General features: G+C 41.0%; 1 protein-coding gene across 1 annotated transcript in view; it reads left to right on the top strand.

Moving 5' to 3' along the window:
• Positions 1-242: 242 nt before the first annotated feature.
• Positions 243-17,729, top strand: part of gse1b (Gse1 coiled-coil protein b) — a 193,512-nt gene continuing 176,025 nt past the window's right edge. Inside the window, exon 1 of the mRNA XM_042501982.1 lies at positions 243-341. Coding sequence (XP_042357916.1) covers positions 258-341 — 84 coding nt within the window. The 5' untranslated portion in view covers positions 243-257. The remainder of the gene's footprint in view (positions 342-17,729) is intronic.

Raw genomic sequence — 17,729 nt, 5'->3', positions numbered from 1 at the left:
CCTCAAGTTTATCCAGTGCCAACCCCCAGCCACCCAGCTCCCCCTGGGCCCGCCAGTACAGCTGTGAGGCTTTTGTGTGTTTCTTCTGCAGGAAAGAGCAGCGCAGGCAAGGCAGGCTGTGCGCTGTTACTGTGGCCAGGCTACCTGTCTTCCTGTATGCACCTCGCAGCACACGCACACTCCTGGTGGATGATGGGAGGAGGCTGGTGATTGGGTCCTGTGTGGAATGTAAGGCTGTGGTGCAGGTGGGACAGAGCATGCAACAAGACAGGGATAGAGTTGGACATGGAGCCTCCGACGGGGACAGGAAAGACTCAGCCTCGCCACAGTCTAGACACAAGGTAAGCAAACTGCTTGATAAGAACCAAAGATTATAACTTTTTCCACAGTGTCTTCAGTGTTGTCTAAAAGAATTCATGAGCTTGGTTATAATGACAGTCTCCCATCAGCCTTTAATCCTCCACTACATTCCCACAGTGCAGCACTGACTGCGTGTGCCCTGATACGACCTCTGAGTCACATGGCAAGGGATAATTTTAACATTTTGCACAGTGGAATTGCTGTGGTCTTCATCATCACAATACAGATAGTGCTCTTTGTGCTTTTGACAATTTTATGTTTGGGGTGGAATGCACTAATAGCCTTGATGCTGCTTCCCATGTAGTGGACTGTATTCTACATTTTGCAGAAGAATAGAGCAGTAGTGTCTCACTCTGTGTGTGTCTGTGTGTGTGCACAACTGGAGACTGAAAAGCTTGCTTAGGGTGGTCGACACAGCCTGGATGAACAATGATGAGACAAACATTTTCATCAAAACTTGCTTCTATAAACAATCAGAGGAAAACTATGGGGATCTGACGGCCAAGGCCAGGATTGTGTTTGCTGTGTCCGTGTGTGTGTGTGTGAGTGTGTTTATTTGAGCAAGCATGACTGAGTATGTCTCACCCAGTGCTGAACAGTTTGTTTTGGTTTAAGTATGTTGAGGATCCTAAACAGTGTTTTCGAGGAAGTTTGTTAAAAAAAAAGTCTGGAATTATGGTATTTATTTTGATTTAAAAAAAAAAGAAGAAGAAATAACCACGCTGCTAATGTATGCTCAGTTTCTCATCAAAACATCAGCTATATCGTTCTGTTACCAGTTCCTCAGACAGCCTATGCAATGGGAATCTCAACTCATTGCTCAAAGAGCTCACTATATAAGTCTCTATCTGTAGAATAAATATCTCAATATTATGTAATTTCAAGTGAAACTCGACAGCTTAGCATAATGAAAACAGAACAATCTGACCAACGAAGAGTAAATTGGACCTGTCTATCTATTTTCATCTGTTTATTTCTCAGCTTAGATTTGGGATGAAATGTCCATGATGACGTGGGGCACAAAGATAGTCCATACTACTACTGCATTCCCATGTTGTAAGCAGGGCAATAATTAAGTACACTCTTAATTTAATCAAGAAACCCCATCATATCATGTCAGTGAAATCAGTTTTATTTAAATGAGCCAAAACCCCAAACTTGTATACAAAATCTTAAATATATATAATTTTTCTCTCAGCTATAGTGCTATGTGGGAACTGTATCTTTTTTTTATTACACCTGCCATCCCTATCACCACAGAAAAGAAAGTGTGTATCTACTGGTAGCTCACCAACAGCTGATCTGAGGAGGACACCATTAATGTTTACATCTGGTGCTGTTATGAGCACAGCCACTTCTGCATGAATAGATGCATGCTTCCCTCTGTGCTGTTGATTTTTTGAATGTATTTTTTTAGCGCTTTGACCAACACAAGCAGACTGCCATTTAGTTCCATTATATTCAAGAGAAGGCCGATATCTCCAACACTCAGCAACTCAGGCCAAAACAGTCTGGCTTGATAAGCAGCACTACAGGTAAGAGGAAAATGTGTTGGTATTCTAGTTTTTGGGTGAACTTCCCCTTTAATATATTGATGCACATGCAATTATACACATAATTAATAGGATCAATGTAATTAGTCATTGATAATTGATTCCTGCTGATGCTATAAGATGCTGATCTCCCCCAAAGTGATTAGCAAGATTCAAAGTGACTGTCAATTTTCCACACTCAGTAATTCAGTCATTCTGGCTCCACATCTGCCCATATTTAGCTTATTTTGCAGTGGTGGGTGTTAAAAGAATTTGTACACTTGTGGTGTGGCTTCACTATTGCATATTCATGACAAAGCACAGCATGTTAATGTCATAATAAGTGATTCTGATGACTGAAATGCTTGCATTGGTGGTCCAGATGGGCCAGCTCAGGGAGTAGCACATCTACACACTTCCTCTGAAGAGAGATCATTCTGTCATCGTCCCCTCTTTTCTGTCTCCAAAGTTTGGTTTCTTTCCACTCCTCTCTCAACAATACACATTAAATCCCTGTCTTGCTGTTAGGAAGTCAATAGCAGAACTGTTGCTTTTCCAAAAGCAAAGAGCAGAAGTTGGAGGCTGTGGGGTTATACGGGGAAACAGTGGGGAGAAAATGAGGATGCTGATGTGTTGATGAAGACCTGAGGAGCATTTAGACAGCCAGTCGGCTCTGTGAACAGCTCTCTCATGCAAACAGACACAGAAGGTCCATGCAGGACACGTGAAAAACATCTGCGGATGCCATTCACACTCTGCAACCTCAGTATGTCGCACACTCACACCAGCTGTCTGGAGTCGTCCATCTAATTTTCTCTCCGTCCTTTAAAGAAGTGTTTGAATGCTCATTCTCGTGGTCTCTAAACTCAAGCTTTATTATGTGAGCTCTCACATGCAAGCTATGAGCTCATAGTAATCATATGTGAGGTGACACTCGTGATATAGAGTATAATTATGGGACCAGCTTCCATGTCTGCCAAAGTTCAGGCATCTTAGGTTGAGAGGAATGAGAGGGGTGTCGGGACAGGCTGGGTTTCGGATGATCATTTGGGCTTGTAGGGTTGCAGGTGGCACAGCCAGTTTTGGCCTGAGCGAGTCAGTGACCTCATGGCTGAGAAAGTGCCAGTGTGTGTCTCTGTGGGGAAAGGGAGGTGCGAAAGCGCTGTGGGGGAACAGGTGCTTTGTCCTCTAGTGTCATGCTATATGCTTGAGAGGGTCTGTCATCGCCAGGGTTTTGAGCTGTCAGGAGGGAGTGCCCATCTGGTTCCCCTTAGCACTCTGTGTGCCTGGTGGAGGGGGTGTGCAAATATAAATACATGCTTGCATACAGAATTCAATTTTATACTAGTTTTCGTGTTGCACAGCAGTTTCCATCAAAGCCACAAAATGCACAGCCACAGAACAGGGACAGTTCCAGCAATAAATTCATGTTTAATGTTTAAAGACAAGAAGAGACCAATCAAATCTTTGATCATGTCAAGAGTGAGATCTCAGTTTTTTAACTCATTAACTGTCCGCTTGGTGTAAACATTATTGAGCGCGTACGAATGCCTAGCCTGTGAAGTGTAAAAGGATGAATGGTGCTGTGCTGTCTGTTTTTCTCTGCTTGGTAAGATATGAATTAGTCCATGAAATGAGATCTGCCTAAGGAAATGTAACACACACGCACAAAAACACAAGTGATGGGTGGTTATCATGTTCTCTGCTCTGTCGCCGTGTGTTTAATTAGTATGCAGGACATGACCTTTGACAGGTGTGTAAGTATAGACCGCCAGCCGGTGTCTGCGGAGGGGCTGCTGGTCAGCAGATCTTTCACTTGCATTGTGAAACAGGTGTCCGTGCTGGTTAAAAGTGTTGCATGGACATAGTTGTGTTTTTCCTCTTAATGAGATGGCAGCAGGGTGGCTTACTGAAAAGGGAGAATGCGTTTTCTCTTTTGAAGTGCCGTTGAGCAACGAAAGGAAGGCCATATTTATTCAGTAAATCCCTTGTGCCTCATTTTGGAGGTGTGTGAAATCTTAACAGATGCAGTGACATAGAAGTAGTTTCCCTCTCACTCAAGGGGCAATTTTCCTTTTTCTATTCAGCACTAATTGTCTCTTTGTCTTATTGTCTCTCCAGTGTAGTGCAGCTCTGAAACACTGTTAAAAAAAGGGAGAAAAAAATAATACTTGATCTGACAAGCCACATATTAGTTTCAGATGAACAGTGGAATGCCTTTTTTTCTTTAAGGAGAAGAGTGCAAATAATGAGAGACAATATAATATGTGTTTATATTAAATTTTTATTGATTTACTAATGTTCACACAATTTAAAAGGGATAGATTAATTTTAGAATACTCTGAATTTAAAGATAAAATGCATATTTGTGCAGGTAGAGTGAGAGATGATGTGTGACGGAAGAAATCTTTTATTAACGTGCATCCTCTATGGCTCACTGGGTCAGAAGAGCAAGAAAAGCTGCTTTCGAGGAAAACAAGGTGGCAGTTCAGAGTTGGAAGTTTTTCAGACCTCTAAATATTAAATAAATAAATATTATTAGTAATTCTAGATGTTCTTTAAATTTAATTGCAGATGCCATTTTGTTTTTATGCATACTGATGCATAAAAATCTCAATCTCTTAACTGCGTATTGTGAGCTCGACTTCTCTGACAAAATGCGCCAAGAAGCCATTCTCAGAAGCTGGAGGTGTTATCATCTGCTACATGTCTTCGGCCTAATCCACACGGACAAAAGGATTTTTTTTAATAAAAATAGGTTTTTGTACTCAAAAAAATTCTCATCAATGTATTAAAAAAAAGGAACAGTGTCCAAATAAAAATGCACATACACCACTGAAGAGCAGCTGGGAGCGTTTCAAACCCACAGGGGGTGATATAAGTACTTTGAGATTTGTTTCAAATGTAAACGTCATTATAAATAAGATCTGTTATTATTATATGTGGAACCTGAAAGCCATGCACAGAAGAGGAAGAAGAGAGTTATGATGTTGGCCAATCAGCAGTCTGAAAAAAGCTATCACCAGAGTGACTTGTAGCAGTGAGTGACCTTTGTAGTGCACCCTGACACCTCTGTTCCTCAGTATAGTGCATAGTATAATGTAACTGTACACTTATGTGTAAACATGGAAAAAGTCCCATTAGCAATTTTAGAGCCAGTGTTTTTCTGACCACTTCTGCCACTGCACAAACTGTTGCCTCATTGTGTGATGCCACACAGAGGAGATAACTGCACCACTCTGACCTTAACTGTCACGAGCCAAAATCTCTGTTTTCCTCCGTCTACATAGCAACACATAAAATGGAGTTTCCCAAAATCTTTACCCTGGATGTAATCTTAAATAAGGTTTGTTATAAATTGGTTTCCAACAATTTGAGATTAGTGAATTTAATATTACAGAATTCTAATGTTATCAGTCAGAATGACCCTTAAAAAATAAAAACAGAAGGGTTAGATTATTTGGATGAACAAACATTTTATTACTAAAACTGAAAGTTACCATTTTTAACTGATATATGTGCAAAAAGTCTCCCTTTTGAAAATGACTAAACTACAGGGGAGACTGTCCATCCAGTTGACTTTAATTTTTTTTTTAAATTGTAGTTAAGCAAATATACATGGTACTAACCGTCAACTTTCATATTACAGTTTACCTTAAAACAGGTATATCGCTCGTTTTTGGTGATCCAAAACACAGTTTGCATGTGGACAAAAAACAAAACAAGCTATGTTGTTAAAAAATACCTGTGTCTATACCTGTGGACTAGGCCTTGATCAGGCACAATTTAAGATAAGAAATAAGATAAGATTATCCTTTATTGATCCCCAGAGGGGAAATTCAAGGGTTGCAGCAGAACAAGGGTAAAAGTTGCATGCATGAGAGGTCAAATAAAATCACATATAATAAATAAAAGATCAATATACTATACATTTTTATAGTGTGCAGTAGTAGACCGAGGTATGCTATGGTACAAGGCGCAATGTAGTGGAAGTAGCATATTAAGAAGATGGATAGATGTAGTATTAGAAAAATGTCAGAATAAATATTAAAGTGCAGAAGCACAATGGAAAGTAAGCGTCAGAGTCTATATTGACAGTGTTTGGAGTGTGGATAGGGGGGGATATCAGTGTAGTGCAGTGCAGGTTTGCACTGGTTGCACAATTGCACAGGTTGGAAGTGCAAAGGGCATAGCAGAAAGATGAACACTTATGAGCACTATTGTTGGGCTTGCATTCGAGTATTTCATGGAGACATTTACTATGGATATCCCTTTAAAAAAACTTAAATGCAAAAAAGTAAGAAATGTAGACACAGAAAAATGAGAAAAGCAAGAACAAAAACATGGTGAAAAAAATGATTGAACGCTGCAGTGCTTAAGCCCTAAGTAAATTGGTTATATACCAGCGCTGCATTACCTTGTTGTTGTAAGGATTGGGATTGATCACATGCCTTTGATATAGATGTTTGTAACTGAAGCGTATAGCTAAATCCACAGTCTCCCTATAGTCAACAGTGTCTTTAGCCTGTACAAGCTTGTGTGGGACTAACAAAGCAAATAAATCAATCATTAGTCAAGCCTTGCGGAGGTAAATACTACATAATTATGCGTAGATATAGAACACACAAACATATTTAGCCTCTCCTTTTCACACACACCCACCCACACACACACACACACACACACACACACACACACACGTATGTGTGTCTGTTTACACGCACAGATGTTTATTTTTGTATGGTGGTCTGTTGAGGGACTGTTTTGAGTAGATGATTATTGTTGACCTGTTACAAGAGAGGAGACAGGTTTCAATGACAGAGTTCAATCATTCAGTGACTGTGTGTGTAAAAGATTGGGTTGTTTGTATTAGCATTGTGTGGCCCACTGTTGATATGCTGCTCCTTTGTATGTGTGCGTGTGTGCAGATTTGTGTGTTCATGTGTGTCTGGTGTAAAAGATCTGCTGTGTTCTCGCTGCACGGCCCATATCCTGTAAAGGAGGTATTTGCTGTCACAGGAAAAACATGCCGGCATCTTGACAGTGTCGCCACGGAAGATTTATAGTGTAGTGAAAGAAGGAGTGAGGGCAAAATTACACATCAAATCTGGATGTGAAGTTGAAAAGGGAGAGAAAGATTACCCAGAGTGAATTATCGGAAAAAGAAGAAGAGGAGAAAAGGAAGAGTGGGAGGCTGAGAGAAGGTGAGAAGGTTAATGGGATTTAAATTACAGCTAGAGGAAAACAGAAAAAAAGGATTCCCATTCTCATTAATTCATCATTGAAGGAAATATTACAGCATGCTGGCCACGGAGCCGGGTTTACACAGAGAGGGAATTCTATTAAAACTGTGTTAATTTGAGGCATGCGAAGTGGTGTGGTCCGAACATATGGTGCGAGCTGTTATTGTGCGTGCCTGTGTGTATGAGTGTGTGTTTAGCCAAAACCCTTCGTTTTGCACATATCCTGTAAAGTTCCTGCAGCTGTGCCTCGCTCTTCTCCTAGCAGTGCAGGCTGACAGACAGCCTTGCGTTTCACAGGGAATCCTCTGGTATTTGAGGGGCTTAATTTCAAAGCTGCTGGAGGTGGGTTTTGATTTAGGGCTCAAAGCTTTAATCACCCTCTTCCCGCTAGCGTCCCTCCGCGCTGCATTCTTGCCCATATCTGAATGGAGAGATCAAATCCTGTATGGAGCAGATGAGATGGAGGTGTTCCAGTGTTTCATTCTTTGTCTCCCATTTTTATGTCTTTGCCCTGCAAAAACCTACCTATATAGTCCAGGCCTCCCACAGAACTAGTTTGACAACATCCCACAGCTGTCTGATGAACCTGGCCAGCTGAATGTGTGTCCAGGCTCGTGTCTGACACTGCAGGTCCTGACCCTCATGGTCTTTGTAATTTCAGTTTGAGCTCCATGTCGCAGTATGTAACATATTGAAAAGGGGAATCCTTTGATCTCTGATACAGTTATCCCCTTTCACAGCTGGCATACAGCACATACAGTACCCATGCATGCCCACTATGCATATGCGTCATCGTTGTGTTAATGCAACTCAATATGGGGCTCCAAGATGACATCCATTCATTCCAATCAAAGTTGCTGACGCAGAGCAAATCCCCAAATGCCTAATCCACTTCTGCCTACGGCACATCGGTTTCCCTGAACCTGCCAGTCCTACAGACTACATTGAATCAATATTGCCTTGGATCTGCAGTAGTTTTACAAATGTTGAATTGTCATGGTTTAGCAATTCATAAAACATTTTTTCAGACTTTTAGCTGTAATGGTGGTGTTTAAGGAACATGCTTTTTTGACTGGAAGTGATTTATTTTATTTGTCACAGTATTGTGGTTGGTCACTTGGACAAATTAGTAGCCTGGGTAACTCAATGCATGATATCAAGCACACAAATGTATTATAAAAACAAGGTGCTGTTAATTCATTTAAATTAAAACAGCTTGCCCAACACATTAGTCTCTGCTTTCTGGTTTTCTTTGTATAGACCAAATCACTGTGACAACGGTAGACAACTAGCAATTGTTTTAAATTGTGGATGGAGATATGTGAAATCAGCAAACTTTTTTATTTCTTTTGTTATTTTTCAGCCGTAACTTTTAACGTTTAACGATATAAAAGTTGAGCACAGTGGTTCAACCGATCTTTTGTTTCTGCTGGCAACCAAATACTGCCATGGAGACCAGCAACTCCTGTGTTCCCAAAGTAAAATGACTGTTTTTGTCAATGGAGTCTGGTGGTGAGATAACGGCATAATTTCCCCACAGGCAACGGCTGTCTGACAGCATAGTGAAGCAGTGAAAGTATTCTAAATATAATAGGCTTTCACTGATATTGATCTTTTTTGGTGGGCCTTTTTTGAGGCAGTGTTTGCTCAGTGCCATTTCATTTTATATATGTGATGCAGAGTTTTTCCACCTGAAAGTTATGTTATTGCAAACTAACATTGTGATTAGGTCTGTTAGTGTTTCTCCTGCTCGGTCTTGTTCAGCCCTTCGCCTACACTTTACATTGGGATGATGTCACAAAACTGAAAATACCGTTTCTGTGCTCTAGGGAAGTTTTGCAAATATAAAACCTCCATGAATTAAAAATCCATGATAAAGACAGCGATCTTATTGCAGTGGGAGCTGTCCTGTCAAAAAACTTTATCAACTCACTGTCCTCCCCCCTCTGTCCCTTGGTTTGATCCATTCCTTGAACCCTCTGGTGCTTTACTACTGAAGACACCACAACCATCCACGGAAAAAAACAAAGAAAATACTAAATGTAAGCAAACCTCTTCAAGCATTCAATCTAATTTTTGTGTGAATTAGTGAAAGTAGAGTTTGTTTGTGGACATTTAGACGTACATCAGTCACAGACTTAGTCAGATTTCACTCACAGCTAAACATTCAGCAGTTGTTAGCTAACTAATATATAACAGTCTTTTTCACATGGCTGGAATCTGCATTTTTACATAGCTTGATTTCAGTGCAGGAAATGCAGAGAGACAAACAGCAATAATCTGAGAGAGACTGACGACACTGGCATGCAGGTGATAATCTGTTAGGTTACAATGCAACAGGCATACTCCAGGAGACAAACTTTTATTAGATTAGAAGTTTCTGTGCAGATAATTTGTCATCTCTGTGGTCGGCAGTCTAAATGGATCAAAATAAGCCAAATAGGATCATAACAGGTACTTTAATGTTAAAATTTGCCGACAGACAGTTTTCAAAAGGAAGCAGGAGAGTGCCAAAGAGTGAAGGAGAGAATGATTGAATCAAGCAGTGTGAGAAGTTTCCTCACATCCTGTGTTGTTACAAAGAGGAATGTCATTGAGTGCAAAGAGTGAATGACTGTGGTGGCTCATTACACTCAGACTGTCAGAGAATAGAGTGTGGCGCTGCTGCTTTTAGGTTGGTTTTTGTTTCTTTAAGCAAAAGGTGTTGATGTCATTGGGAGAGGCAGGGGCCTTGAGGAGGAAGTTGGGGTTTGGGGTCTGGGTGCAGACTTCCATGCTAGTTTGTTGCTGACAGATGAAGGCATGCTGACCTTTTAACCCTGTGGAGCCAGGCAGAGAGGGGATATCGATATTAGCTCAGCTCTCAGGGATAGGGTCAGCAAAGGTCATAAGTCATTTTGGAGAGATGGGGGCTGTATTGGATTCTCACACACCTGTTTAGCTTTTTGACTTCAAAAAGTCACTTTAGTATAATGCTGGCGAATAGTTTGCTCTTGTGATTTATGCAGTGATAATGAGTGAGATAATGATATGCATCCGGGAAGTGAATTTTGAGAGAGAAACTCATACATTTGAAGGCTTCTTTTGTGCTACATCTCAGTACAGTTTTTTTTACAAGTGTTTATATTATACTGCCACAGGATTTTACACATTGTAAACATTATCATGGCAGCAATTATTTTGTCCATCCTGGCGATTATGGCGACATAAACTGTAGAAATACAACGTTCGGGTGACAGATTCAAAGATTGATGTCAGGAAACACATATCTTTGATTAACTATCATTAATTGTGCTTCCTAATCATGCCTTCGTTAAAATAAAGGTCCAGTTACACTTAAATGGACATGGTGAAAGGGGAACAGAGAGACCCTGCTGTGAACTGTTTTTTTCAGTGTTTTTATGGGTGTCCGTTTGGCACCAAAATATGTGTATGAGATTGTCCAGATTGGAGAAACTGTCATGTAAACTGTGTGTGAACTTTAAATAATAACAATAATAATAAAGTTTATTTATATTATTTATCAAAACCAATGTTACAAAGTGCTGTACACTTAAAATCACAAAACACACACAAAAAAATGTTTTAAAACACAACACAAAAGAAAAAAATAGAAGAACAGTACACCGGAAAATAGTTAGAAAACAACAACAACAACAACAACACAGAAGAAAAATTTAAAATCATGGCTGAGTGCCCCTCTACATCTATGTGTTTTAACATTTCTCAACCAATAAAGTGCATTTAAAAAAGCTTGTGACTAAACCTCCTATCTCCTTTGTATCCTTTTAAAAACAGAGCATTTTTTCTAATTCCTGAAAAATAGCTATTTTGGAGCTAGGAGATTTTTGCCTGACAGCACTGATATGTTTTACATGAAAAATTAAGAAAGAAATTGCCATAAACATGCACATATGAAGAAGTAACATGAGCAGTATGTACTGATACTTTTGCGTAAAAGTAATTGTTGAAAATGAGAAGAGTTGCTTGTGTCTTTTTGTAGACCTTTTTCTGCAATGTAACTTCTTTCGGAGTCAGCCTCATGTCAACATGAGAAGATACAGCAACTTTTATATTTTCTTTAGTTTCAAAGTCTATCAATTAACTTTTTATGAGCAAAGATATTTTTTGGCTGGTGCACATGCTTACACACTGAGGTTTGCTAGGTTTTCTTAGCAGTTTTCTAAGCTGTAAATCTGCTTTGTAGTAAATTCTTGTTGTTGCCTTACTGGAGCCTGGCATGGCATGGCAAGAGGCCAATACAGAAGACTGGTGATGCTGTAAAGACCGCCGTGCTGTACTGCCCTGGAGTCTGTTTTTTACACTAGTAAACCTGGTTTGACTGTGGTAATTATAGAGGACAGAGTATAATGTAACGATAGCTCAGCTGTCTCTGCCAGCTGCCCTCTGGCCATACGCACACTCACCCACAGTCACGTATAAATGCATACATTCACTTACTTGCACTAGCATACACACATACAGTATGTAGTCGTTGATCATAATTTACATACAGAGCAGCTGCAAGCGTGTGTGTTTGTACATGTGTGTCTGCCAGGTGGTTGGGAGCACTGGCAGGTGTTTGCTCTCTTGCTGGCAAATGCAGCTGGATTGTGCCACAGCTGTGCATGTGTGTGTGTGGCTCTGCACCTGGACACAGCTGGAGTGTGTGGTAGCACAGTAGCTAATAGCAGACCTATTTCCTTGCCAGACTTTTAACATGTAACTTATGCTCTTAGCTGGCTGGATATTATTCATTGCTATTAAGTGTGCTCATTAGTCTTGCTCTTGTAGACCTCCCAAGTGCTGCAGAAGGTCTGTGTGAATGTGATTCTTCGTTCTCAGGGTCTTCCTCCTCACTTCCCACTTTGTTTCCCTTTGCTTTGCATCCTCCTCTTGCTTTCTTGTGCACCCTCTTTTCTGCGGATATTACTAATGGGTTAAAAGAAGGGGGACACACTCTCACCCTGCTGTCAGGACAACTGGAGATGTCAGCTGGAGCCAAAATAGCCCCTCCTGTAGTGGACTAAATATATTCCACAACCTCTTGCCCCCTACTCAGCAGACAACCATCGGCTCCAACCAGCCAGCAGCTAGATAGCTTCACCCTCTTTCTGTCAGCCAACCAGAGGAGAGATAATGATTAGCATTACTGGTGATCTTCTGGGAGCTTATTTTGGCTGAAGAAGACATTCCCTCCTTGGATTACTCCCTCCTTCCATCAGCATCCCCAACTCCTGGCCCTGACCCCCTCTCGTCCCCCACCCCCACACATGCCGTCCAGCCACCTGGTCTCTCACATACTCAGCTTGTCCTGCCAGCTCCAGGACAGCTGGGAAGAAGGAGACAGAGAGGGAGTTTTGGAGTGAGCCTCCAACGAGGCTAGAGACTGTGATGGAAGAATGCAGTTCACAGACAATATACGGTAGCCCTGACACATTTACTAGGCTCTCTTTACTGTGTGATAAAAGTAGATCTTTATGTTGAAAAAGCCACATTATGATGGCACTCATGCAGTGGTGAACTGTAACTAAATACATTTACTCAAGTACTGTACTTTAGTATGAATTTCTTGCACCTTATTTGAGTATTTTCTTTTCATGCTACTTCATACTTCTACTCAACTACATTTCAGATGGAAATATTGTATTTTTTTGCTTTACTACATTTATCTGATGATGTTTACCTTTCAAATTTAATTTTTTGCCTAAAAATCATCGGAACTCTTTAGAAAATCTGATGTTTTGTGAATAATTAAATTACCCAACAGTTAATACAGGTACGGCTGCAATTTTTTATATTGAGTTTGGGTTTTTTTTTTTTTCATTTTTATATGATTTTGTTTTTTATGTTTTTGTCTTCTTTTTTTAAAAAATAATTTTGACTGATTTTGTTTTAAACAGTTTTTTCTAGTTTATTTTCAATATTTTTTTGTCTTGGGGTTATTATTATTATTATTATAATTATAAATTTTTTTTTAACAGTTTTGAGTTGTTTTGAGTGTGTTTTTTCTTCTTCCTTTTGAATTTTTTTGTGTTTTTTTTGAGCGTGTGTGTGGTTTTTTTTAAAAAAGATTTCTCTGCATTAGGTACTACTCTCACTACGTGAGAAAAGGATCTAGTGCTTCTTCCATCACTGCACTTAAAAAATACACTAACCGCTTTCATACACTGGACTCTTTAGAGTTGTCTCTGTGTGTAAATGGCATACTAGAGGTTAACATTTAATAAAGCTGTACTGTGGGTTGTGATTCAGTCAGTTATTCAGAGCATCATGCAAACAAAGAAAGATTACTCAAACATTATCCAGGTGGCATAAATCTCAAAAGAAATGCTCTCATCGGCCAATCCATGAGTGGACACACACATAAACACAAACTCAAATGCATAAGCACACGCAAACACACACACATAGTTAGGAGTTACAGGGACTTTGTAAATAGTTTCCATGGGTGAGAGTGTCCCACACTGACATGACCATCCTATGAGTCAGACACAAACCGATACAGTTTCTCCATCTGTATGACAGATAGATACCACAGATACTTCCCTAAGGCCTGCCATTATTTATTTGTTACTTTTTGCCCGCTGTCCTTTCAAGTATGCCATTTGCGCTGCCGAAATGTTATTAATATAGATTTCATGCGGCTGTTTACCACTGCTGATTATGTCTGTGACTTATTGAAAGCATGCCGAACCTGATCCAAGACTATGAGGCTAGCAGTATGCTAACATATGACCTGCCAACTTGGTCAGTGGCATTTCCCACATGGTCAAGAGTTGTGTGCAATGTGGACCGGCGGGCTAGTCACAGTTAATGTGCGGAGCACAGCCTCAAGGCCACAGTGAAGGAGCCAGCGTGGTGAGCCACCAGAGGAGATTTAACCTGTTACAAATGATCACCAAGCTCCTTGTGGTTCAGCTCAACAGTTACTGACTTTACAGATAATAGTATGGTGTTGTAGGAACAAGAGTTTTAGGTTAGATCCTAGAGAAGAGCGAGATATTAAAAGCCAGTGTTTGCTCCATGTTATAAAATACTTAAGTTGTTATGAAAGTCCACAGAGGCAGAGGGGTTCTCGATGTTTATATGTTCTTCTCTTCTACAGGGGGTTATAAAAATAGCACTTGGCTAGAGTAAGGTGTCAGAGGTCTTCTCCTTTCTCTCATTTTTTCTCTTTCTTCTTCTCACTAGCTCTGTCTTCTGTCCATCTCTCCCCCATCACCTCAGTCCTCTTTCTTTCTCCACACCACCCCTCCTTCTTTTCCCCCTTCCTCCCCTCTTTTTCTCTCTCCTTTCCCCCCTCCTCTTCATCTTTCCCTGTGGTATTAGCGGGGCCACATGTTGCTGGCCTCTCCTGGTGGTGTGAGCCCCATGGCAGGCCCTGGCTCCAGGCTGACGCGTAGTTCGGTGTGTGTGTCTGTGTGTGTGTGGACGAGAGAGAGACTCTAATGTGTGCCTGCATGCCTAAGAGTGAGTGAGCGTGTGTAAGTGTGTGTGTGTGAGGCCACTAACACAGTAACCTGATAGTGGTGCGGCTGAGTAGTACAGAGCGGAGCAGTGCTGTGATTTATCCCGCGGGCCCAGCAGATGGCTGCAACAGGAGTTTGTTTAAGTTTGCTTCAGAGCCGGGCAAGCAGCCAGGAGCATAGAGAGGGCCTGCCAGAAAAATGTTCACTGACTCTGGATGCCTAACCGCACTACTCCCCCTCTCCTCTCCCTTCTGCCTCCCCCTAACCCCTCACAGCCCCCTCAGTCCAACACACACACGCACACACACACACACACACACACACAGACACACACACATGCTCTTGCAGACTTTCTGTCGCTACTCTCCTTTTACCCCTCTCTAATTTCTTTCTTTCCTCCCATCTGCTTCACACACACGCTAACATATATATGCACACTCACACGCACACATAGACACACACGTTGGTTTGTGCATGCTTCTCTGTTCTGCTGGCAACATCCCGGGTGCAGACATGATCTCACACCTCAGAAGGGGGCATGGAAGAGTGAGGATGTGTCCATTCTGGTGGGGGTCTTCTGAACAAAACCATATGACCAGCACTTGGCCTCTCACATTGGAAAAGAGAAGTATCTCCGCCACATAAACACATGCAGAAGAGCACATGCACTGCTTTGCCTTGCGCACACAAAGCAGATGATTTTTGGTTTTGATGTCCGTGCATCACCTTTTCCTCTCCTGCTCTGACTCCGAGTCTTGCTCTTTGTTTGTGAAGGTGATGACAAGTCCTGTCACATTGCCTCAGGTCACTCAGGCGATAACTCTTGATCTTCCTCTCCACACATCAGCCTCGCTTTTTTAACTTTCTCTCTCTCTCTGGTTGCTGGTCTTTTCCTCACAAAGTTCAAGGTCGCCATGTTTGAATCAGACAAACCAGCACACATCAAAGCAGGCAGTAGGACACAGTGAAGTCAATGGGAGTTTTTTAAGACTGAGGCTCCTGGTATTAGCATACCATTTGGGTGATCCAATCACAGGGGGGCAGCTCTGTCTGTCTGTTCACACCTGAGATCAAAATGCATGTTCACATGCATCATGAGCATCAACTTTTGATCGGATCTCACTTCCCAGCTGTAAATGCAAAAATAAATGCATACATCATTTGCGTTTGCAAAGACCAAATGTGTTGTTGTTTCTGTTGTTTTAACCCTCCAAGAGGTTTGTTGTGCTATAGGCTATATCTTAAATCAGTCCTGTTACCTATCTGCCTTCTATCAGTAGAGTGGTTTATATTATATTATTGTATAATTTCTTTACATTTAAATACTTGTAGTTCCATCAAGAGCCAAGGGCATCTTGTTATGTGTGCATATTCATGCATAAATACTGTTTATAGACAGAGTGTCCTACTTTCTAATAAACAGGGTAAAATCTATCTATCTAAATTAAAATGATAAATTATAATTAGTAAAGGTGAGCTGTGAGGCCACATGACTGTGTGAATATCTCAGTCAGCCTGTTATCAGATCTCTGTATTTTAATTCTTATAGGTTACAGCAGTCTGTGACGAACTACGGCCAGGGCAGAAAGGGAGTGTGTGTGTGTGTATAGATGCATGTGTGTGCATAGATGCATGTATGTGTAAGTATGTTGTATACTGAAATAGATGTGTGTGTTTATCTTTGCATGACTTTGAGCATGTGTCACAGCATGACTAATTATTCTTCTCTTGAGACATTACTGTGTACCTCAACAAAAGCAAACACATCCATACACACACGCATGCACACACACACACGCGCATGTACACGCACACACGCACGCACGCACGCACGCACGCACGCACGCACGCACGCACGCACGCACGCACGCACGCACACATTCCTTATTCTCTCATTTACTCCTTTTAAATGATAAAAAAGGTATTCATGTTTTTTTTCTATCACTTCACGCTTCTCCCCTGTTTATTTAGGTGTTTCCTACCCTTGGGTTCACCCCTCTTTACATCCACCCAGTGTCTTTCTCTCACTGTCATGTTTATATTTATTTATTTGATCACTTGATGCTGCAGTCTCCTGTTTCACTCTGTCTCCGCCTGTCTCCTAACCTCTGTCCAATGTCATCAGTGACTTTTCCAGTTGGGAGACAGCGATTCGACTGGCCAGTCGGTACATTAATACTGATAGTATCATATGAGAGAGCAAGAAAAAGGTCACTAATATAGACTGAAGCCATGCAGCCACTAAACCCATACATAAACTATGGAGGGAGAGGACATCCTTCTGTTTGTGTGTGTATATGAGTAATGTTTGTGTGTGTGCATGACTAATTGTGGAGGCTGTCAGGGCCATTGTGCTTTGGCACAGATCTGTATTTCCTCTAAAACAACATAAGTCATTCCTACTGCCTGCCGTGCCTTTAGGTCAGAGAGACACAGCTGAATGTTATCTCTGTTGTGTAAGCCTGTAAGAGTTTGTTGAGGATAAGAGTGGTATGTTTGAGTTCCTGGAGGTATCAGCTGCTTAACATCAATCAGTATTTGCACATTACGGATTTCATACTTTTGCAGATCTATTGGTGGACTGATATATAGAAGCACAAAGCCTGCAGCTATAAAAGAGGGCAATTAAATGATCATGATACAGTGGTCATTGTAGTCTCCTTTGTGTTGCCTAAAATATTTATGTCCATGAGGAAAAATAAAATTATGCTTTGTACATTGCTAGCTGACCTGTGACAGCACAGACAAATAACCAACAAAATATACCAATCTCATGCCAACTTCTTTGTCTGGTTGTCTGTAATATTAACAAGAAAAACAATAGCTGTAGTTTTTTTGAAGATGAAGATGCCACCTTTGAGCTGGTTCCTATAGTAACAGGAACAAGCTTAGCTGATTAATTAAAAGTGCTTTTACAATCAACACTTATTATTCCTGTGATGTGTAGGGAGGCCTTTTTGTGTGACTTCCCCTCTCTGCTACTGCATGCATGTCTTTTTTGAAAACCACTTCAAATGCAAACAAGCTACACATCAAACAGAAAAGACCCAAAGAGGAGATGGGTAAAGAAGAGAGAATTCTTTATTAGGCTTCATATCCGCCTGCAGCTCTGCTCCCTGATA

The sequence above is a fragment of the Plectropomus leopardus genome, chromosome 1 (assembly GCF_008729295.1).
Source record: "Plectropomus leopardus isolate mb chromosome 1, YSFRI_Pleo_2.0, whole genome shotgun sequence".
NCBI classification, from domain to species: domain Eukaryota; kingdom Metazoa; phylum Chordata; class Actinopteri; order Perciformes; family Serranidae; genus Plectropomus; species Plectropomus leopardus.
This window is presented reverse-complemented; position numbering and strand designations above follow the sequence as displayed.